Below are 23857 nucleotides of genomic sequence, written 5' to 3'. Positions count from 1 at the left end.
CATTTAAAGAAGGAGAGGTGTTATAAGACTGCAGCACAGTGCACTGACAGTTATCTCCCCCATTTCACTGTGTTTACCGCATGAAGGGATTAGCTTCTCATAAGCTGTGAGGTGAGCATGATCCTACTTTTCAGAGGGACTGGGCAGGGGAGGATGAGCCTGAGTGGGTGATACTAGCTCTAGCTCATCCACAGAGGAGAGAAGCTGATAGGGCCATGAAATTGATGACACCTAGTGGTGTCTGGGTGGGTGTGTTACCCAGCTGTAGTGGCCACTGTGGCTCACACTGCATTGAGCAAGGACTTTCGTAATGAACTGGGAACTAGGAGATTTATGTGGGAGCGCACATACCTTCCCCAACCCATCTAGCTGTGGTGAGTTTGCAAGCAGCCCTGGGTAGGCCGCACTAAGGGACAAGCTAGCTGACCCACGCATTGCTGCCTGACTCATGCCGCAGAGAGGAAGGTTGGACTAATAGTGCTCCCAGGCAGGAAGAAAGAAAGCAATGAATGAGTGGACTCTAAGCCACCTGCATGGCTGAGGATGCCTGGCTGCTGCCCCCGAATAGCAGTAGGCTGATTGGGTGCAGTCTGTGGAGCCATCAGACAGGTGCCTTGGAGCTGAAGCTAGGGGAGGGAAACAAAGAAATCATAACCATGATGGAGAAGTTTTAACTGAGCAGGTTAGAATACATCCTCCACCAGATATGGATAATGTTGATGATCTTCTCCTCAGCACCCTGACTTGCAGGCTTTTTTTCCCCAGACAAACTGGCATATATAGAGCTGTTGAAGCTTCCTAGTACTGTAAAAGTCCCACAAAGCAGCTGCCCCTTAAGTGGGCTGATATTGGGTAGGAAGGCTAGAATTAAAGGAGTTGGCTGAAAAAAGTACATCTCATCCACCCTGAACTATGTACAGGGCAATGTGAAGAAACTACCCGAAAGAAGAAGTAAAAACCAGCTAATCAGATAAAAAAAAACAAAAGGTACAAAGTAAAGGAGCACATTGCAAAGTTAGAAGTCCATATATGACATCACTGACTGTGTGCACTAATGACAGTATTGATGACTTCCTAAAGTCAGATTCTTTTAGGTCAGTCTTTGAAGATATGATGGCAACCTTCTGAATTCAAGCTCATGCTCTGGAGTAAAAAGAAATGCATATTTAGGTCTGAATGAATCATTTCGGTCTTTTTAAAGTTAGTAAAACAGAAGTATTCCCTCATCTAAGAAGACCAAGCATGGGAAATATAAAAGGCAACTAGAGAAATAAAAGTTGATTTTCCTCTCAGCATAAAAAAAAAAAAGAAAACAAGCCTTCAGGTGTTTTTTTTTCCAGACTGTTAAAGTATCTTTCTTCCCCAGTTGTTCAGAGATGTTTGAGTTTTTCACCACATTAGGAAACGCTGTTTATATATCATTATAGATTTTTTTTGGAAGTGGTTTCACAAGGATGTACCATATTATTCACTATGGTCTATACTTCAGAGGAATTCGTAGGAGTAGCCTGACGTCATTGATTCTAGTTTGGGATCAGGTAAAGAACCTTCTATCAAAAAAAGAAGTTCAGAAAGTAAGGAGCATTAAGACCCATTTTAGACCTCACTAATAATGAACATACTTGGCATAGTGGTTAAGGTTCTTGCCTCATAGACACAAGGTACGGAGTTTGATTCTGATCTGGGGTTATTGACTAGGTTTAAAATGGTGTAGTATTCATCTACAAGCCTATACATTTCTGAAATTTTACAAATGTCCAGAATTACGACATTCCTTGCCATACCACCCATTAGTATTCTACATGCCTGAATAAGGCCAGTGGCCATGGTGGATGCCCAAGAGCTCTCCATGGGTTTAAAATAATAAAACACTGTTGTAAGTTTACATTCTTGCATTTTAGACCAGCAGTTACACCCCCAAATTATTTTAAGTACTTTGGTTCCAATGCTGTGATAGTCAAAGGAATGCACGTCTTCCCTTACCCTTGATGATTGTCTGCTGGTCACCAGTTCCCCTTGATAGATCTTAGTAAAGCTGGCTAGTTGTTTTAGTGATTTTTTTTTTTAAACTTTGGGGACTATATTAAACAATGATACGTTCCATTCTATTCCCCACATAGGCAACACCTGTAGAAAAATGTATCGATCCTGTGCTGAAAAGGGAGATTCCCATTCAGGGCAAGGGCAGGGAACTAGTAATACTTCCAACTTCTTTAGCTACAAGATCTGGCTTCAGCAGGACACTGTCTCATGTTTTGAGAATGCATGAATTCTTATACAGCTTTAGTTACATATTTTTATTTATTTTATTTTACATTTGTTGACCGGGATAGTCCGGCTGGATGCATGTCCATTTTCAGCGGAGGCCCAGGGAGAAAAGCTCCAAGGGTAAGCAGATACAGCATTACATAATACCAGCATTACATATTACAAACAGACTATTTACAGAGATTACATAAGTAAGCAAGTTAAACAAGTTCCACAGGTTACAGTTAATCCTGAGCACAAGTCAGGATTAAATTAAATTGCACAGTAAACTGGTTAACAGATTTTTACACATTCTAGAGAGAGTTAGCCAGGCTTGATACATTGACATAGCAATGCCCTCCTGTGGATATATAGAGCTGTTGAAGCTTCCTAGTACTGTATTTGTACTGGACTGCCTGCACATCCTTTCACCACACAGAATCTAGGAGGGCATTGCTATGTCAATGTATCACATGAGAAAGTCTCAGTGGGTTCTTCGCTCCATCTAGGACCAGTCCTGTATCAGTCCATTCAGTCTGTTCTTTACATTGAAAAATGAATCCTTCAGATTGTCTGGTGGGCAGATTCAGAGAATGTATTGAAAAGAAGGCCAATCCATGGAAGCTAATTTTCAGAATTTCTTATCAAATGGGACTTTGGAAGTACTCATTGCTTTTGCAGTATATCATTATCAATAAGATGTGAGCACTGAAGTTAGCCTTGAAGGCTTTCATTGGAGGTCTTGCAGGCAGTTACTGATCGTTCTGAAAAAAAAAAAGGCACTACAGTTATATGAAACATTAGCAGCTATGTGTTTGTGTGGGAGGGGCATTCCTATCAGCTTTGCAGTATTACAGCATTATTTCTGGCCCGGTTGGAATTTCCTTCTAAACAAATGTCAAACAAACAAGCAAATAAATACCTTTAAAAAAATCTGTAAAGTATTATTGCGGCATGGCCTCTGTTTGCAGACAATGCATGTCCCAGGTTGTTTCACCAACTCGTCTGGTACCTTGAGCAGGATAGTATCATGGGCATACAGGTAGCAACTGGATACGGAGAGTTCTGATGCCTGAGTAAAGCAGTAAGGTCAACCATGGTTTTACCCACTTTCTAGTTAAGAGAATACATTCTGCAGAAGAGTCTTCTCCAGCAAACACAGGCAGCATGTCCTTTCTTTGTAAGGCTGTGATATGTGCATAGTTAAGAGAATACATTCTGCAAAAGAGTCTTCTCCAGCAAACACAGGCAGCATGTCCTTTCTTTGTAAGGCTGTGATATGTGCATAGTTAAGAGAATACATTCTGTAAAAGAGTCTTCTCCAGCAAGCACAGGCAGCATGTCCTTTCTTTGTAAGGCTGTGATATGTGCATACTTGTATACATTCTTTCCATCACATCTAAACTCTCATAGCTTCAGAGAGGCTGTGTCAACCTTGGATTTGACTCTTACTACAAATGCTATCCAAGCTGCCCCAACACAAAGACAAAGCTTTGCATGTGAATCTTTTGTCCCTTAGGCTGACACAGTCTTCAGTCTTTCAGTGCTCATATGAGCTCCTTTTCAAAAAGAAATGTAAAAGTTATTAAAGAAGCTAGGGGGCCACTGACTACAAGATCTTATTTGAGCAAATGGTGTACATGTTCAGCATGAGTGAGCCTCATAAGCCACTCTTCCCTGATATTAAGACTGTACACTTTCACAATCAGTCATATTTGGCCTAGTCATTCATTAAACTATATGCATGAAAGCTAGTTAGCTTGCCACTTGTGACCCCCCTCCCTGATTTGTTTGATGCCTGGCAAGCTATGTTTGAAAGCCACATTGCACTTGAGGCCCCCAAAGTTCATTGCTTCACTAGGTTGAGGTTTAAATTTTGTGCTGCAAAAATTAACAGTTCCTCTTTTTGAGCTAAGGAGGCTGACCTAAATGTTTTTACCTCAGAACACAATGATTTTTGGTGTCTGACACTTGTAAGAGGACTTCTAATGTGTACGCCAAATACACAGCCTCAGGTAAGGGTTGTATTTACTAGGGCACTTGTACTGGACTGCCTGCACATCCTTCCACCACGCAGAATCTAGGAGGGCATTGCTTGGTTATACTGCCTGTTCTGTTACTACTAACTGCTGTAATAACCCCCTTCAAAAGTAATATAAAATGGATAAGAGAGGTACTCAACAAATGACAGATTTTTGAACTAGGACATTACTGCAGTTGAGTAACTGGTCCTATTTTCCCCAGATGGCAAGCAATCATTTTGCAAAAACTTGTGTTAGTTCTTTGTTGCAAATGCTGCATTTCATTAGTAAATGCCATTGAATCTGATAGGTGAAGAAGGTTCCTCACTGGAAGAACTGAGAATGTGTGAGCCAACATTAGCATTTCAAATGCTCCAGAATAAGGGCAGTGTCATTACAGCATACTGCCAGCAGAGAGTTCTATGAGTAAAATAGGTTTACTTTTGGAAGTTTGGTATATATCGAGTCAGCTGTGGTTGCATAGAGAGATAAAGCCCTGACTGTAAACTGTATGACTTGAGTTTGACTAGCAGCTCAGTAGCTTGATGCTACTAACAGGGGGGATGGATACTGCTCGGTGGGCGGTAGAGCCAGCCGCACATTCTGCCAGGATTCACAGTAGGAGCGGTGGCCTGGGGGCTGATTTTAGGCTCAACAAATCTCTGTTGGGTGCACTCAAGGGGAGGAAATTGTGGGCTACCATGGTGATTCTGCTCCATTGTCTGCCACAACCCAAACCACCCGCATAGGGGGTGGGGGTTAGGACATCCAAAATATTAGCTTTTTTTGGGATGTCAAGCTAGAGCTGAAATTTTCCTTTTAACTCCCATTATGATGCCTCACCCTATGACAGCTGTTGACCCAACTCTAGGTGGAATGCCCAGAGAGGAGGAAAGAATGCGCCTTGTGTGATGATGGATGGCAAGCATGGGGCAAAATATAACTTAGAAAGAAAAAAAACTGTAGGCATTTTATTAGTAAAGGTGAGAATATCTATTTTGTTATTACTAAGTGGTCTAATGCTTTTCTTAACCTCTCTTTTTTTAATTTTAATAAAAAAATGTAATGTAATTGAAAATGGTAGAAGCTTGTCTACTGTTACCATTATTAAGGGATTCTTTATTAGAAGAATAAATAATTAAGAAAGTTCCCTCACAAAGACTTTAAGGGAGACAAGGCATGTGCTTTTGACTACTTTATTTATTGACTAATTTACCATGCTTGGTTGTCCTATTTTGCCCCCAACATTTTATGCTGCATGATACCAGGATTTCGATAAAATACAGGAGGATGCCTTGAAACATCAGGCTAGTATTAGTGAACTCAAGCGGAGTTTTATGGAATCTACACCAGCACCACGCCCAAATGAATGGGAAAAACGTCTAAACCAACCTTTATCTCAGCAGACACATGGGGTATGTTGCCACCAATCTGTATGATGATTTTCTGCCATCTGCTGGGAAAGGTCACAATTGTAATTTCTCTTTTTACAAGGTTTCCACTGTTGAGAGTTTTTAGCTTTGTTTAAAGTAAATGTTTAGTTAAGACTATAAGTGATAATGCAATGTATGTGTTAGGCCTTGAAGACCTTTCCAAGGCCCAAACTGGGTAACAATTTGCAACAAAATAATAGTACATTGTATATTTTATGGCCATATATGGTCATGGTCTTTTAAACATTTTTTAATCACTCCTTTCCTTGCATCCTAGTACACACAGGCCAAGCATGTATCATGTTTATAGTTTAATCCAAACTGTTTTAATCAATGAGTTTATATATTTATACACACAAACACACACACACACACACACACACACATATATATATATATATATATATATATATATATATATATATATATATGGGTCTACTTCTATTTGCTGACAGCCCATTTCACTGAAACCCATTTCGTTGACAGCTCATTTCATTGACAAAAGTATTCAAGGCAAAAACCTGGGTTTTGCCCCCCTCCCCACTGTTGTGCGACTGTGGAGTTGTTATATATAGTTGAGGGGGTGTGGGGGGTGCAGCCCCCAACCTAGAATGTTTGTCAATGAAATGAGCTGTCAACGAAATGGATTTCAGTGAAATGGGCTGTCAGCGAATAGAAGTAGACCCATATATATATATATATATATATATATATATATATATATATATATATATATATACATGTTTATTTCTTTGCTTAATTATCATGCTTCTGAGCCTCAAGTGAGGGACTTGCCCCACTGAAATGAATATATTTCTGCTTTACATCACCAACAGTTTTCAATTTAGCTTGACAGATATAAAAGTGGACAAGTTACTTCTAGCTGTGGCCACCTTTAGGTGCTGAAATCGATAGAGCAGAAGAACATTCATTTCTGAGGGTATATCCCTGGGTTCCTTGAAGCCTACTTTTGTAGCCCGGATTTGCATAAGTTAGTAATAAAATGAACGAAGCAAATGGGCAAGTCTCCTACAATGAATCTGCAAGATCTGTAAGAAAAGTAATTATAGTGTGTTGAATTGTGAATGCAGAGTGCATTACTGTGGCACTTTAAGGATGAAATGAGATGTATTGTGTATAGTATGAGAATGTTTTTTTTTATTTTTCTTTGCTGTGATGCACTGCATATTCTGAGTCTGCCTTTCCCGTAACAAACATATATAAGATAAATTGGTTTATTTATACTAAAGATAAAGAATGAATTATTAAATGTGTCTTTCTTTGGCAATACTTTATTGTACTGTCCACATCTCCACACTTGCACATGGTATTTTCTTCTTACCAAAGTGCCTTATAGCAGTCTATTTTTGCCATAGGTGTTAATCTACAGAATTCTAGATTATTCTTTTTCTAGGTGTTCACCTTCTTTTGCTCAAGAAATGGTGCAGTAGTTAAACAAGAGACTGTTGAATTTTCTTTGGAGACACGACTTTAGTTAGACTCTTATTTATACTGCTTAGCATTTAGTTTCTAGAAACTCATGGGATTCCTTGTCATCGGTGCATGGGCCTTCCACGTCTACCAGCTTTTCACATCATTTTTAAGCAGGTTATAGGAGTTTAATTGAAAAAAGAAAAAAAAAACTTTTTTTCCCCACCCAATAGAGTTTAGTTGTGTCATCCTCATTGCACTCCACAGAAATTATTTAACAAATTCTGGAATCTGGTTTGACAAACAAAAAAAAAACTTTTCTTTGACTTTCTGTTTGCTTCCTATTTAGGCTTTAATGATACTTAATCTGTGGCTGTTTTTTTTTTCTTTCTTTAAATGTGTTTCAGTCCTCCAGCTTCTTACTCTTATATTTTGCATTTGCTGCAAAGACGAATTGACAGTCAGATGGGATATGAATCCCACCACTGCCAACCAGTGTGAATGGCCACAAGCGATATGGTCTCTCAAGTCAAATCACTGGATCCAGACAAGTTCAAGTGTAAATTAGGCACAGAGATGAACCACTAAATTCACTGTGTGTGGGCTGGGCATAATAGCATGCAGAAAGTATGCACCACTGCCCTGGATGTGGGCCTACACCATCCACACCCAAGAATAGGCTTCACACTGAACACCCCAATGAGCTGGGTCATTAGTTTAGGTCCACAGACACTATTTCTCACTGTTCTGCTATCTTAAAGCAGTAGTAGTGGTTGAGTACTTAGCATCTAGAATCTCTATGCATTTATTCAGGTCAGAAATCACTCCCACAGCACTCATTTCTCAGATTTATGTATTGCACATGCCCTCTTTACAGGGATTTTGGTTCACATGCTAGTCATATTAAACTGGCGTTTAATTGTCATCTTCCTCTTTAGGCTTTGGAAAACTGCTTTTGGTCTTGTTGTCTGCAAGATTACTGATCTTACTCTTGTGGGTGTATTTGGGTAACTGGAGCATGCCACTATAGGCAAAACTTTGAAGTGGGCTCATCCCATCTCATGTCCCCTTTGTGTATCCCCTGGACTTGTTGATTACCAGGCAGCTCAATTGTCAGTCCCATACATTCTGTAAGTTCTTGTCTTTTTCATCAACAGAGTCGTAGAGCTTTGGAATCTTTGTCAGTAACAGACCAGAAAATGTTGGCCTGCTTCTCCATTTTCTACCAAAAGACCCCTATTTGGAAAGGCTTAGAATTTGAAAAAGACCAGTGTTGACTGGCAATAAAATTTATACCTGGCTCTAAGAAAAATCTTCATTGCATACATGAAGCAACCAAATGTGGAAATGTGGTTAGGTCCCACTGCTGTCCTCTGTAATGCAGTGATTCCTGTCTGGAAATACCTTGATTCTGGGTCTCTGACTTTGAGAAGGAAGACTGTTTTGAGCAGGTAAATTCTTCTGTTATGTAGAGAAGGACTGCAGTACTCCATTATAATCTGTCTGGCACTGTTTACCCATTAACATTTCCTGTTCTGAGATCCTTGGACTTCTGTGGCAAAATAGTTTGCACTTCAGCCACTCCCACCCTTTGGGCCATAATTTAGCTACTTCCCTTGACCAGGTTCCAAGCATCATTGGTTTCCTAGGAACTGAATAAAAATCTCGTTTTCTCACACACTGAACTGGTCTGCTGCTGAAAAGCTACTGCACATAGCAACAAAGATAAATTTCCAAAGGGCTAGGTGCACTTTGATGTCACAGAGGATGCAGATAAGAAAACTAGGGATAGCAACTCAGTGATGCTTCTTAGTACATAAGGACTCTAGTTCAGTGGAGACCCTTTCCATGTGGGAGGTTATAGGTTCATAGGTAGGTACTAGGCTGTTGGCCCTAGGGCCTATATAAGCCTAGCCAAAAAGGTACCCTGGCTTTCGCTACCCAAGAAAATTATTTTCCTGTGCCCCTGTCGAGCAGAGCCACAGAAGTGATCCCCGGGGTGAATTTCCTATCTCCCATCAAATCATCAAGATTTTTCTTGAAGAGTGCTAATGAGGAGCTTTGTTTGATATAGATAGGTAGTTTGTTCCAGAGTATGGGAAGTCTCTGGGACAGGAATCTATCCCTCCAGCATGTTCTGTGTATTGTGATGACAAGGTTTAGGTCCCTAGAGTGTATAGCTTGGTGAGATTGGGATTTCTTTAAGTGGAGCATGCGCGATCTGCGACAGAGTAAAGCTGGAGTTTTTTGAGGCGGTCTGCGTAGGCCATCTGTTTGAGGCTGGTAATCCTCTTTGTGAGGTATTTCTGCGGCCTTTCTAGTTGTTGTAGATGTCTTGTGAAGTACATATCAAAAGGAGCATTGTATTCTATAATGGGTCTGAGTGACGAGTTGCGGGGAACAATTACCTCTTTTTTTCCTGGATGAGAAACCTTTTCTGATGAGGTGTGCCACGTAGAAGGATTTCCTGACTACTGTGGCAATGTGATTATCAAAGGAGAGACTGCTGTCCACCTGTGTCCCAAACTCTCTTATCACACTTTCGGTGTTAAGTAGAGTACCGCCTATGTGGTAGTTCATGGGTACAGAGTTTTTACCGAAAGGGATGACAATGCACTTTTTGGCATTTAGCTTGAGGCCATGGCTTTGACACCAGGCATCTGTCTCAGTGAGGCCCTTTTGTAGGATGTCCACATCATTGGAGTTTTGATTATGGCTCCTAGTTTGCAGTCATCTGTGAACTTCATTAGCCAAAGACCTTCTGTGTTAGCCTGTACTTCAGAAAAGTAGATACCAAACAGGTGAGGACTGAACCCTGTGGTACTCCACTTGTCACTGGTCTGAAGTTGGATTTGGAGTCTGCTACTTTCACAGTGTGGATTCTCTCAGTGAGCCAGTTGGCAACCCATCTTGTGACATAGGGATTTATACCTAATTTAGAGAGTTTATGTATAATTCCAGAGTGAGGGATGGTGTTGAAAGCCTTGGCGAGATCTAGATAGGCTGTGTGAACCACCTTACCCTCATCTGTGGCTTTGGTGACCGCTTCAAAGAAGTCTGTCAGATTTAGGAGACATGATCTGGCTTTTACAAACCCGAACTGGGTGGGGTCCAGAGTTTGGAGATTACCAATGTCATTGTTTATAAGTTTCATGATGGTACGTTCCATAGCCTTACAGACCAGGCTCATCAGGCTAATGGGGCAGTAGTTCCTGGGGTCCTTGGTGGCTCCCCCTTTGTCGAGTGGGATAACTGTCACTGTGCACCATTCAGTGAGCACAAAGCCAGAGGTGAGGCTATGATTGAACATGGTACTTAGGTGGGGTGCCAGATTGTTCTGTAGTTCATGTAGAACGCAGCCTGGGATGTTGTCAGGTCCCATGGATGCTGTGTTCTTGGCTTTGGAGAGTGTGGTTTTTACCTGTGCAGCCATGATTACAGGAACTTTGCATTCTTCCTGTATAGAGATGGACCCTTTAGGAGGTGAGAGGTGGGTTAAGTTGACATTGAACCTAACCGCCAGGATGTTGGCAATATCAGTTGGTTCTGTATATTTAGTGCCATTGTGCTGTAACTCAGAGAAGATCTGAGTGTTGCCATTGAGATTCTTGACATAGCTATAAAATGCTTTGTGGTTGTCTTTAGAATCAGTGGCAATTTTGTTTTCATAACTAGCTTTGGAGGATTTTATGAGGGATCTCAGCTTTTTACTGAGGCGCTGACCAAAGGAGTTCCTCCAATCATGGGATTTTACTCTTTTTTGCAACAGTTTCTTTCTTCTGTTGTTCATGGCAGGGAACCACCAGATTGGTTTCCTTTTTTTGGAGAATAGCATCTTGGTTCTGTTAGGGATTGCACAATCCATGCACTCGTGTAAGTGCTTATAAAGTGCATTTTTGTAAGATTCAGCAGTTGTACCTCTGTTGTCCGTCTGCATGGGTGTCGCGAAGTTTGCCACTTCTGTCTTAAGAAGTGGGAAGTTGGCTTTGGAGAAATTTTTTACAGTGGTTTCCCTAATGGGGGGTGGGGGCCGGATGTAGATGTCTAGGGTGATTAGCATGTGGTCGGATCTGACCAACGAGGAATTGACCCCTGGTGTGGAACACCGCTTGCCCATGTTAGTAATGACCAGGTGTAGGACATTGCTGCCCCTGGTGGGGGTGTGGATAAGTTGATCCAAGACGTTGGAATTTATTAATTCCAGAAAACGTTGAGCTAAAGAGTTGGCACATAAATAGTTTTCCCAGTTAATGGTGGGGTAGTTGAAATCGCCTATTATTAGGGTGTTAGGCTGTACGCTAATATTTTCCAGTTTATCAAGAAATAAGGAGTGGGAATCCTGGGGCATGGTGGGGGCTCTGTAGCAAACTACAATTTGAATTGCAGTCTTGCCCAGAGTTAGTTGCACTTGGATAATCTCTGATGCATTATGCTGAGCAACTAGCCTGGAGGTGTGGGTATCCTTAATGAATATGGACACATGCCTCCACCTTTAGTATTTCAGTCCAGGTTAGGTGTCCGAAAGGTGTGGTATGAATTATAGCCTGGTAATGTAGGGGTGCTCACTGGAGCCTTGAACCAGGTCTCTGTCACTGCACAGATGTCGATGTTCTCCATTTTAAGGAGTGCCTCAAGTGAGTGCATTTTGAGGTTTAGAATTCTAGCACTGAGTAGCATTACCCTCAGATTTTGCTTGCTTGTACCTGTTACGGTGGTGAGTTTGTCATTTGAACCTTGCCTAAAAAAGACATTATGGGGGTGGCAAGAGCCTTAGCTAGTATCCGGAATCCCAAGGGCAACAGGTGCAGGCCATCTCTGGCAAAGCATCGTGGTCTGTCAATCATTTCATCCCAGGCAGATAACTGGATCCCCTTAGAATGACACCAGTAGCTTAGCCAATTGTTGAAGTCAATCATTTTGTCCTTGTACTGTGGTATCATTCTGGGTGATGGCAGGATGCTACTCAGGGCTAGGGTCATACATGACCGGGCTACAAGATCGGACAGCTCCTTCATGTCTCTCTTCATGTAGTCCAGGGAGGTATGTCTCAGGTCATTCACACCAACATGGACAATGACAGAGTCATATTTGTACTTGTTGTAGAGTAACCCGAGTGTGTGTATGTGGCAGATCCTGGCACCCGATAGGGAGCGGACAGTAACTTTCTCCTTGTTTAGCCTGGTGAGTGGAACATCAGTGTGCCTGACTATAGAGTCACCTGTGACTAGAGTCTTAGGTACGTTGTTATGCCTTATGGGCTGTTGTTCAGTGGTACACTGAGTTTGCGGGCTATGTGTCATTTGGGTTCGGTTGGGGGGTGTGGAGGCTGCTTGCATTTCTGCTTTGGATGTCCCTGTTGCTTGGGCAGATATTTATTGAGAGCCTCTGCGAATGTAGGTGTTTGTTTTGTGTTTCTGTGTGTGTGTTTTGGTGGTGTAGGTCTTTAGGGACTATGTGATGAGTGTGGTGTGGTGCAAGTGTTTACCCTGTCCTCTTGACTGTCTATTCCAGTCCTGGGTGAAGAGAGCATTGCTTCCAGTTTGGCTATATAAGTGCATCTCTCACAGGTTGTAATGTTGTGTGGTAGGAGGAGAGGGTTGTCTGTGTACATGCAGCAATTGCTGCATTGCCCCAAGATGCCAGATTCATCAGGTAGACAGGAGAAAGCACTGGGAGCTGACCCTTAGACATGCCTGGATAGGTGCTTATTTATTAAGTACTAAAACCTGTTTTCATCTAGACAAGTGAGAAAAGTTGAGTGCTGTCGTAATTTGTAGCTTATTTAGTGCTTACGAGTTCTGAACAAGTGCTGAGCTCAAAGAAACAGATTTGAGTGCTAAAACTAAAAGAACTGGCTAGTTCTAAGAGAAACTTTGAAGAGCAGACTTTATGGCACCGGGAATAGTGTAACCTTAGCTAAGCAGTGGGGGCTCTGAAGCTTACAAACAGTCCTGATACAGCAAATCTGTATCTGGATTACACTACTTACAGGAAAGGCAGGAAACAAGCTTAGAATGGATGGGAATATGGAGGAGCAGAAGATAACTCAAGGTTAAGAACTAAGTGGGTTGGCCTTCTCAAATGTTCTCCCTGGATTAGGTAGAATGAGCTAATGACAATAGACTGGGAGGAGTGTCCCAGATCAAATTTACAGTAGGGGCAGGCAACTGCAAAGCCACCAAGTGTAAGAACAGGATGCCAGATCAGAACAAACAAACCAAAAAGGTGGTTAACAAATGTAGAAAATTTTCATTTAATACCTCACACACAGTGAAACTAGCTAGAAAAGTATGTAGCAGACAATAAAAGTGCTATAAATAACTCGTAAAAATAAGCAAAAAACAGGATACTTAATGTTATATATTGCAGATCAGGGTTTGGCATTCAAAACTCAGAGTAATTCCAAAAGTGAAAAGCCCCCCTTTCATTCTGCAAGAATTGTATACTCCTACAGCTCATGAAGGGAAGCAATTTAAGTGCCACACTTCCACCTCTTGGCTGTCTTGTCACATCCTTAAAATTAAATCCTGCCCACTGAAGGCTGTATGTAGTTTTGACTTTCCAGTTTAAGGCTAATTTGTTATTTTTTCATAGGAAATCAAGCCCATCTTCTTCTTGGAAACTATGACTAGGACAGATGAGTTGTGGATGTCAACATGTATGGCTGTGTTATAGAAATAAGACCCCCTCCCCCTTTTACTTCATAACTGTACACTTACTCATCTCCTGTTTGCTGAATGAAATTGTTGACAAAATGCCATAGAGAATGCAGGAGTAGGTGTTTTATTCTTAACCATGATTAATTCTCATGAAACATACAAGTTTCCTTCAGTCTTAGCGCTAAGCACCTTCACAAATCTTTATTAGCCCGCGCACAGATAAACTGTGATACAAACTTTGCTGTCAAAGTCAAAAACAATAATATGGCTTTCTTCAGTTACATCAGACATTTGAAGGGTAAAATTCAGGAATGTTATGTGCTGTTTCAAGACAATGGAGTAGTTTCTGAGCTAGAAGGTATACTAAGACATATAGGTGTTTTATTCTTAACCATGATTATACCCCAGGGATTACTTCAGCGTCACTGCTTGACAGAGGCACAGCAAAATGATAGGCATAGTTTTTATTCAAACTAAAGGGGTGCGCACAGCCAATATATATGCTAGGCTTAAATGCCCTTGGGCAGATAGCCTAGTATGAACCTATGAACCTATGAACCTATATACTGTACAATGGACTCCTCGTAGGAGTCACATTCACCCTCCCATTCTTCATTAATTAAATCAAGGGGCCCACACATCCTGTGACCATACCATAACTTGAAAGATAACAAAACTGGGATTCTTGAGGTACCTGTCTATAGACAGAGGAGATGGCTGGAGCAGATACATGTCCCACTTGCATTTGAACTGGTCTGCAGGTGCAGTTAGCATGAGTTTAAGTGTAAACTGAACATTTACACCAGATCATTTTTTGAGGGGGTGTACGGAGTGTTTTTACCTCCATTACCCCATAGTACTTCCACAAGCAAGTTAACAAGTGTGACATAAAGCTCGCCTCTGTGTTGGTTAATATCGCCAACATTTTGGCACTGCTCAGATAATTAGCGATGCCTGGCCAAGAAAAATAAACTGTATTATCCTCCCTCTTTTCATTTTATGTTCAAATGCCTGAAAAAAGAATATCATGGACTATGCTAGGCCACTGGAACTACCATGTGACATATCACTTTTTTCCATTTGACTTCTCTTCAGAAGTACATTTCTCTCTCTCTTTTTTGTAATCCCCAACAGTTGGCCTTCTAATGTATTTTAGACTCTATCAGCGGTTTTTTGAAGTTACCATAGTGCCAGTCTCTATTAGGGGTTTATACACTGACTGGGTTTCACCCATGTTAGTTTTCCCACATAATTTCCTCCAATTTTGGCTGCATGGTACCACTTAAACATAAGGTACTGTGTTATCAAAGCTACTACCTATTAGAATGTCTTCTAGAAATCTCATCAAACTCTGGAATCTGCTTGTTTTTTTGCTCCCCTTTCACAGTCCAAATGAAACCTTGACAGTGACACCTGAAAAGATGTTGCTGCCATGGCCCTAACAAGAGTGGGCAAGTAATGTTTCTCAACAAACAGCCTCAGCAAGTACGGCAAGGGCACGACAACAAAATTGGTTTCAAAGTCAAAAAGAGAAAAGCCAGCCCAAAGTGGTGTATGAAAAACAGTTTGAATGTGGCAACAAGCAGACCGGTTTCGGCAAGAAATACATAGCCTACCTCACACTGAGGAAAGCTGTGTAATTCTTGCCGAAACCGGTCTGTTTGTTGCCACATTAAAACTGCTTTTCATACACCACTTTGGGCTGGCTGTTCTCTTTTTGACTTTTCAGGTAATGTTTCTAACAACTGCAAGCTTAAAAATAGATCTGTAATTGGGAGTATTTTCTTTATCGTCTTCATGCCTCAGGCTAACGGAACTTATTTGGCATCTAAAACTTAAATAGACTTCCTGGACCCTGCCCTTTTAACCATAGCACTGTGTGTAACTGTGGGCTCTTCTAAGATATCTAGTGCTATACATAAGATGCAGTCCCATCTGAAAACAGCCACAGGCCACTGCCTTTATTTTAGTGTATTTTAAGTGTTTTACTTTCCTTTCTGGTGAGTTTTATGTAAAATCCTTTAATCTTGTTTTCTAGTCATTCTGACAGGTGATTCTTCTTTCTCATGGTTAGTATTTGCAAGTTTTATTCAGTCAGTAACCCTTGTCATGAACAGTGTTCTTATTTGCATGCCATACCAGTTTTTGTTAGTTTTCTTAGTACACCGTTTTCTCTGGGCAGTTGACAACAGTATGTCTTTGTTATAAAAAATCTTTTCACATGCCCTTTTTAGTACTTGAAAACTTGAAAGTAACTTTGATTGCCCACACAACCTCAGATCTTTAACCGTTTCTGTTTTCCCTTTTTTTTTTTTTTTTTTTTTAACCAAGAAACATCTTTATTGAATTTTCACTTATGACGCAGGCAATCACACATTTATATAAATGACAGCAAACCATATTGACATTTTCAGTTGCAAACATTATACAGTACCTGTAATCTCCTGTACAGGCCTTGTCTTGTTAGACCATTTGTTTTCCTTATTATTTATACTTTGTTTGTTAATAGTTTTATTGGTATCAAGCTGAATTGATTATGTGGTCACTTTGACCCCCTCACCAGCCTTGCACAGTCTTTGATGTCAGTTGTGGCCAAACGTTTGTCCATTTCAGGTATTACTTCAGCCTCTCTCCAATGCCAACATAATAAGAGTTTGATGTCTGCTTTGCTATGAATATCATGTGTTTATTGTTAGTTGTCGATACCATTAGCATTGACCTCATTCTTGTCCTTAACCTCTCTTATAGGTCATAAATCAAATGTTGCTTTTAAATGTCAGTGCCCTTAGTTTCACCCTCCATATTGATTTCACATTCAACTCTTGGTGGAACAGCAAACCTTTGCTGTTTGAGATCAAAATACTTGGTGTTGACCACCTTGATGACTTCATCCTCTGTTCTGGGTCTAATGTCAAACTCCAGGATCCTTCAGACTGATCTTTCTTGACTGCTGGATAGACCTTATGTCAAGAACACCACCTTTGATCAGATTCTGTCTTGACTTTCCTATGTTTGCAACCTTGACTGTTTTATCCTGGTCAGTTTTATGAAGACTTAATACCAGCCTTGGCTGTCCAGCTTTGAGATCAAAAGGATCTTGTCCAGTCTGGCTTTGAGCTCTGGATTCAACAGAGATAGCATTACTTGAGGTCAGACTCCATCTTGATAATCTTGACCTTGTACTAGTGTTCTTATTCCAGTTTTTGACATTCTTTTTCCTTATTTTTTTCCAGTGGAATCTGTTGAAGCAACTCTGTGGCTTCTAACCATGTACATCTCAACCTAACCGCCATGAACAGGGAGTCTAGTTCAATATTACTGTTTCCAGTGATACTTTCCCTTCAGATTTAGTGCTCGTTTATGCAAATTTCAACAGACTAGACACCGTGTTTCACTTCTTGCATGATAACACGTGAAATGGAAATAAGGTTGTGCAAACAGTTTCTGCTTTTGTACTTGGAATTTCCTCTTTCATCTGCGGGTGGAACTGTGTTGCATTTTAGTTTGTTTTCAGCTATAACTATCACTATGATATTAATATCTTCTAAAACCCTTTCCATCCCTTTACATTTACTTATAAATTTGTATCAGCCTATATAAGACCTTTCACCACTTTTTTATGTTAAACTACTTCACCTGCGTCATGTGCTAGACATTTTTATCACCTTATTCCAGAGCTTCCAGCCTTGTTCCTTCACTGAACCTATTTTTGGATTGGTTTATTTAAATCTACACCCAATTAATTTATTCAGTCTTTACATTGCCTCATTCCTTATATCTTTATCCTTAGCTTTTGTCTTATACCTTTTCCTCAGTTGAAAGGAGGGGATTTGATATAAGTGTGTGTGTGTGTGTGTGTGTGTGTGTGTGTGTGTGTGTATGTGTGTTTGTGTGTGTATTTATACACATACACACATCTGTACATAAATATTTTGTGTGTATAGAAGTATGTGTTTATGTGCATGGGTGCACGAATGTGTGATTGTTCACATGTTTATGCATGGATGTCTATACTTGGGTATTTGTTTGCATGGTTCTAGCTGTTGATATTCACTGCCTGGGTTTAATTTTCAGTCAAGATTGTAACCTGCACAGCAGCAGTTCTAGCAGTTCATAGGTGTGTACTAGGCTAATGGTCCCTGGAGCCTTTACAAGCCTAGCCCAAATAAATTACCCAGGCACCGTGACCCCCAAATGTTAGTTCACAGTGCCCCTATCCAATAGGGTAACTGGAATGATCCCTGGAGTGAACTTTCTGTTACCCATCCACTCTTGAAGAGGGCTATTGAGGTGCTATGTTTGACATGAATGGGAAGCTTTTTCCAGAGTATGGGCAGTCTTTGGGAGATGAACCTGTCCCTCCAGCATGTTCTGTTAATTGTGGTAATGAGGTTGTGATCTCTTGAGCGTGTGGCATCATGGATTGGTATTTCTTTAGGTGTATCATTTCAAGTAGGGCTGGGTCGGACTTGGCTTTGTAAGTCAAGCAGAGATCACCTCTAAGTCGACTATAAGAGACTGAGAACAGCTGAAGTTTCTTGAGTCTGTCCATGTAGGACATGTGTTTAAGGCCTAGGATCCTTTTTGTGAGGTACTTTTGTGGCCTGTCCAGCTGTTGTAGGTGTCTAGTCAGGTACATGCCAAATGGGGTGTTATATTCGATGACTGGTCTAATGAGGGATGATGACCTCTTTCTTCCTGGATGCGAAAGCTTTGGTTATAAGATGTGCCCCATAGAAAAACCTTCTGACCACAGTGCAATGTGGTGGTCGAAGGTGAGGTGGCTGGTGACCTGGGTGCCCAGATCTCTTATGGCCCCTTCAGTGTTCAGTGGGCTCCCATCAACGTGGTAATTCGTGGGAACTGAGTTTTTTCCAAAGGGGATGATAACGCATTTTTTTGGCATTAAGCTTCAGGCCATGGTCCCAACACCAGTCATTGGTCTTGAAGAGAGGCCCTTTTGTAGGATGTTTGCATCACTTGGGGAGTTGATAATGACTCCTAGCTTGCAGTAATCGGTGAACGTGGTCAGCCAGAGTCATCCTGTGTTGGCCTGGACTTCTGAGAAGTAGATGCCAAACAGGAGAGTGCCCAGGACCAAGCTCTGTAGGGCTCCACTCATGACTGGTAGACAGTCTGACTTGGAATCTGTAACTTTCACTCTGTGGGTCCTGTCTGTGAGCCAATTTGCAACCCACCTAGTGATGCAAGGATTGATGCCTAGTTTGGTGAGTTTATCAGTGATACTTGAGTGGGGAATGGTATCAAAGGCCTTGGCCAGATCGAGGTAGGCTGTTTGCACTGCCTTACCCTCATCCACAGCCTTGGTGACTGCCTCAAAGTAGTAAAGCCTCGAAGTAGTAAACCAGGTTCAGCAGGCAGGACCCCCCCTTGACAAAGCCAAACTGTGTGGGGTCAAAAGTTTGGAGATTGCCTGTATCTTTGTTAAGCAGGTCCATGATGATGCCCTCCATAGCTTTGCATACCAGACTCATCAGGCTAATGGGGTGATAGTTCCCTGGGTCTGTAGTTGCTCCCATTTATGGAGTAGGATGACTGTAGCAGTGTGCCATTTGTTAGGGACATAGGCTGAGGTAAGACTGTGATTGAACAGGGAACACAGATGTGGTGCCAGTTAGTTTTGTAGCTCATGTAGGTTGCAGCTGGGGATATTATCAGTTCCCATGGACGCTGTATTCTTGGCTTTGGACTATACAGCTTTTACATGTGCCACAGAAATGGTGGGTATCAGGCTTTCTTCTGGTATTGTGATAGGGCCTTTGGGGGGTATGTTGGCTACATCTGTTGGCTCAGTATAGGAGGTGCCATTGTGCAATAACTCAGAGCAAATCTGGATATTTCCTTTAAGGTTTTTGATATAGCTATAGAAGGCTTTGTGGTTGTTTTTGGTGTCAGCCACAAGTCTGCCTTCATAGCTGACTTTAGAGGATTTGCTAAGGGATCTCAGCTTTTTGTTGAGACTGATAATGGAGGTTTTCCAGTCTTGTGACTTCATTTTTTTTCTGCAACAGTTTCTTCCTTCTGTTGTAGAGTTTATTCATGGCTGGGGACCACCAGATTGGCTTCCTTTTTTGGAGGAGAGCGTCTTGGTTCTGTTTGGTATGACAAGGTCCATGCATTTGTGTACATGCTCGTATAGTGCATTGGTGTATGATTCGGCAGTCATGCAGCTATTTTCCATTGGTATGGGTGTCGAGAAGTTAGCCACCTCTGTTTTTTTTCAGTGTGTTCACCTTAGCAGGAGGTGTAGGTGAGATGGAGATTTCCATGGTGATCAGTTTGTGGTCAGATTTAACCAGGGAGGAATTGACTGTAGGTGTGGAGCAACTGTCTCCCATGTTGGTGATAACCAGGTCAATGATGTTATTTCCTCAAGTGGGGGGGTCAGAATGAGCTGGTCCAGGGGATTGGAATTGATAAATTCCAGAAAGCGTTGGGCCTGTACATTGGTACGTGAATAATTTTCCCAGTTGATGGAAGGGTAGTTGTAATCTCCCAGTATGGAGTATTGGGTTGGACCTTGATAGATTCCAGGGTGCTTAGGAACTTGCTGTGAGAGTCTAAGGATATGTTTGGAGTTCTGTAGCAAGCTATGACTTGTATTGCCATCTTACCCAGTGTTGGTTGTACCTGAAGTATCTCGGATGTATTGTTCTGGGCTACCAGTCTAGACATATGTATATTCTTTAAGAATATGGAGACACCATCACCTTTGGAGCTTCCGGATGTATTCTGGGGCCAAAAGGTATGGAATGAGTTGTAGCCTGGGAGTGCAGGGGTGCTTTCCGGCTCTTTAAACCAGGTCTCCATTACAGCACATATGTCGACATTCTCCATTTTGAGGAGAGCTTTGAGCGAGTGCATCTTTAGAGTTAGACTTCTAGCATTGAGCCGCATGACCCTCAAGATTGTATTTGTTTGTAGCTGTTACAGTGGAATTTTGGTCTTTGGAACACTAGCTAAAAAAGGCACTATAGGGGTGGGAAGAACCTTGGCCAGTACCTGGAATCCCAGGGGGTGACAGATGCAGGCCATCTCTGGCAAAGCATCGAGGTCTATCGATCATGTCATCCCAGGCAGACAGATACTGGATCCCATTAGAGTGACACCAGAAACTTAGCCAGTTGTTGAAGTCAGTCATTTTCTGGGTGACGGTAGAGTACTTCTCAGGGCTAGGGTCATACATGCCTGGGCCACATAATCTGAGAGTTCCATCACATCTCTTTTCATGTAGGCCAGGGAGGTATGTCTCAGGTCATTCACACCCACATGGACAATGACTGAGTCATATTTGCACTTGTGGAGTGACCTGAGTGCATGTGTTATGTGGCGGATCCTGGCACCTGATAGACAACTGACTGTCACCTTCTCCTTGTTCAGCCTAGTGAGTGGAACTTCAGTATGCCTCACAATTGAGTCTCCTATGATTAGTACATTGGGCAAAGTATTTTGCCTTAAAGGCGTGGGTTGAGGGGCACACTGTGGTGATGAGCTATGTGTTCTGGGGATGGTGTTATGTTGTGGTGGTCGAGTGTGTTTCTGTCTCGGGGGTCTCTGTTGTTTGGGTAAATTTTGAGAGGCTCCACGAAGGTGGGCGTATGGTTTGTGGTTCTGTGTGCAGGTTGTGATGGTTGATGTTTTGGAGGGCTGTGTGTTGTATGTAGTGAGTTGCAGGTGTTGACCTTCTCCTCTTGACCAGCTAGTCCGGTCTTGGTTGGAGCGTGCACTGCTTCCAGTTTGATGAAATAAGTGCATCTCTCACAGGTGTGAGTGTTGGGAGGTAAGAGGAGAGGGTTGTCTGTGTACATTAGACAGTTGCCACACTGCCTCAGAATGCCCAAGTGCACCAGGTTAGCAGGAGAAAGCAAAGGAAATTGTCCTACAATCATACCAGGAGGGGTGGTTATAACTAATAAGTACTGGTGATATTACTGCGTAGGAACAGCTAGTGGTGATAGCACTTGTGTGATACAATAAATGCTACAATAGCCTGTTAAAGTGCTAGCTGATTAAGTTAATTGATGCACAAAAAGTAAAAGAACAACCACATTCTAAGGGGAAAATTAAAGAGCAGACTTTCTGGCAGCCGTAATCGTTTACCTCAGCTGAGCGCCGCTGCACAAACACGGGCTTTTAAACCTGAAAGTTGAAAGGGATGGAAAATTGCTCCAATGACCAATAAACAATTTCTGGACCAGAAATTACTCCTCTTGTGGTAGATGGGCTACCTAGTGCTTACCACTCTCACTGATAAGCTAGAAGGCTTCCCTCCAGCACAGAAAGGTCTTGGGGGTGGGGCTCAGAAACTTACAAAACAGTCCTGGATACAGCAGATCTTTATCTGGACTAGACAAGTTGCAGGAAAGGCAGGAAACAAGCTTAGAACTTTTTTTTGAGAGGGGTTTGCAGAAAAGCAGTTAAAACAGTAGCAAAAACTTATTAAATGCAGTACAAGCTAGCACACTTGCATGTGTAGCAATATTAAGGCAACTGCAGTTTAAATAAATGCAGATAAGTTAAAAATGACAAAAAACAAGTGCAGAGAGCAGTAAATTATGAAAAAAAAATCAAAATGGAGACACTGAGAGTATCTCTTTCTCCTTCCTGTTGCTCTTGTAGTCTGCAGGATGCAAAAACTGGATCCACGGAGCTTAAACAAGTGCAAACCTGGGCTTTTAAACCAGAAAGTTGAAAGGGATGGAAAAACTGTCAATAAACTAGAATTTCTGTGCCAGAAAACACTCCTCTTGTGGTAGATAGGCTGCCTAGTGCTTACCACTCCCAGTGATAAGCTAGAAGACTTTCCTCCAACACAGAAAGGTCTGGGAGGCTCAGAAACTTACAAAACAGTCCTGGATGCAGCAAGTGTGTATCTGAACTAGACTAGTTATAGGAAAGGTGGGAAATAAGCTTAGAACTTTTTTTTTTAATACTACTTCATTTTTATCTTGGTTAAATTATGTCTGTATTACTGTCTTCTCTATACCTTGACCACTTCCTTATAGAGGAGTTAAACCCTTTCTCCATATTAAAACAAACTATTTCAAAACTGTACTACTACTTTCTGAAACAAATTCTGTCAGGTGATATTGGTTCTAATTGTGGTCCTACTGCTATCAGTCCCCACCCACCCACCCCAACCAAACCCTAAACAGCAAATGAAAATTAAATATAGCTTTCTTAAACATTTGTAGCAGTAGGAATATGTGGAAAGGTGTGGGAGCTTTACTAAATACTCAGCACTTCTCAACCATACCAAATTCCTTGATATTTACTGGTTTTGAGGGCAAAGTGATGGGGTGCCACAAATTCCCGAGTGGCCCCTTTAAATTCCCAATTTTTTTAGATTTTATATATATATATATATATATATATATATATATATATATATATATATATATATATATATATTTTTTTTTTTTGTATTACCATTTATGACTGATGTCACCATGCATCACCCACCTACAGGGGCATGTGTGATGACATCAGCTACTGCCTGTTAGACTCCGTCAGATATTTTGAACTATTTGATGGGAAATATAACAGCAATGACAGCAGATGTGCATAATTTAAGTCTTGCAGAGTACGCCCTTGTGTCCAGCCTCCAGGTAAGAAAAAAGAATAAAAATTATCTGATATGCATGCTAAATAATGCTGCTGAGTGGCATTATGCAGCACTAGTTAGAACAGAACTGTGTGTGTATCTTATTCACACCCTTTTTGGCCGATTAACTGTTCATTTTATCTGCTGTAAGTTGCATAGCTGGGCCCAAATGGAGTGTGTGTGTGTGTGTGTGTGTGTGTGTGTGTGTGTGTGTGTGTGTGTGTGTGTGTGTGTGTGTGTGTGTCAGTGTATGTTTGCAGTGCCCCAGTTAAGTATCCCTGGTGGTTAGTGTTACTCAGACTCTAACCCTGTACCTTAGGTACAAGGAGCAAGGGCCTAAATTCCCTATCCACAACACCACTTTTGTTCACGGTTTGAAATGTTTGGCTCTTTAGTCTGTTCCTCTTAAAATTTGCGGTTTTCTAGCAAATTAGTGAGAAC

General features: G+C 41.5%; 1 protein-coding gene across 21 annotated transcripts in view; it reads left to right on the top strand.

The window, feature by feature from the left end:
• EPB41L2 (erythrocyte membrane protein band 4.1 like 2) overlaps positions 1-23857 on the top strand; it is a 2741769-nt gene that overhangs the window by 2436394 nt on the left and 281518 nt on the right. For 14 of the 21 annotated variants that reach the window (XM_044064528.1, XM_044064527.1, XM_044064516.1 and 11 more), the window contains one exon: positions 5537-5683. The exons of the other annotated variants lie outside the window; for them this stretch is intronic. In XM_044064528.1, the coding sequence (XP_043920463.1) occupies positions 5537-5683 (147 nt within the window). The remainder of the gene's footprint in view (positions 1-5536; positions 5684-23857) is intronic. 21 annotated transcript variants of the gene reach the window in all.

This window comes from Protopterus annectens, chromosome 1.part0 (genome assembly GCF_019279795.1).
Source record: "Protopterus annectens isolate FY-2018-M chromosome 1.part0, PAN1.0, whole genome shotgun sequence".
In the NCBI taxonomy this organism is placed as follows: domain Eukaryota; kingdom Metazoa; phylum Chordata; order Ceratodontiformes; family Protopteridae; genus Protopterus; species Protopterus annectens.
This window is presented reverse-complemented; position numbering and strand designations above follow the sequence as displayed.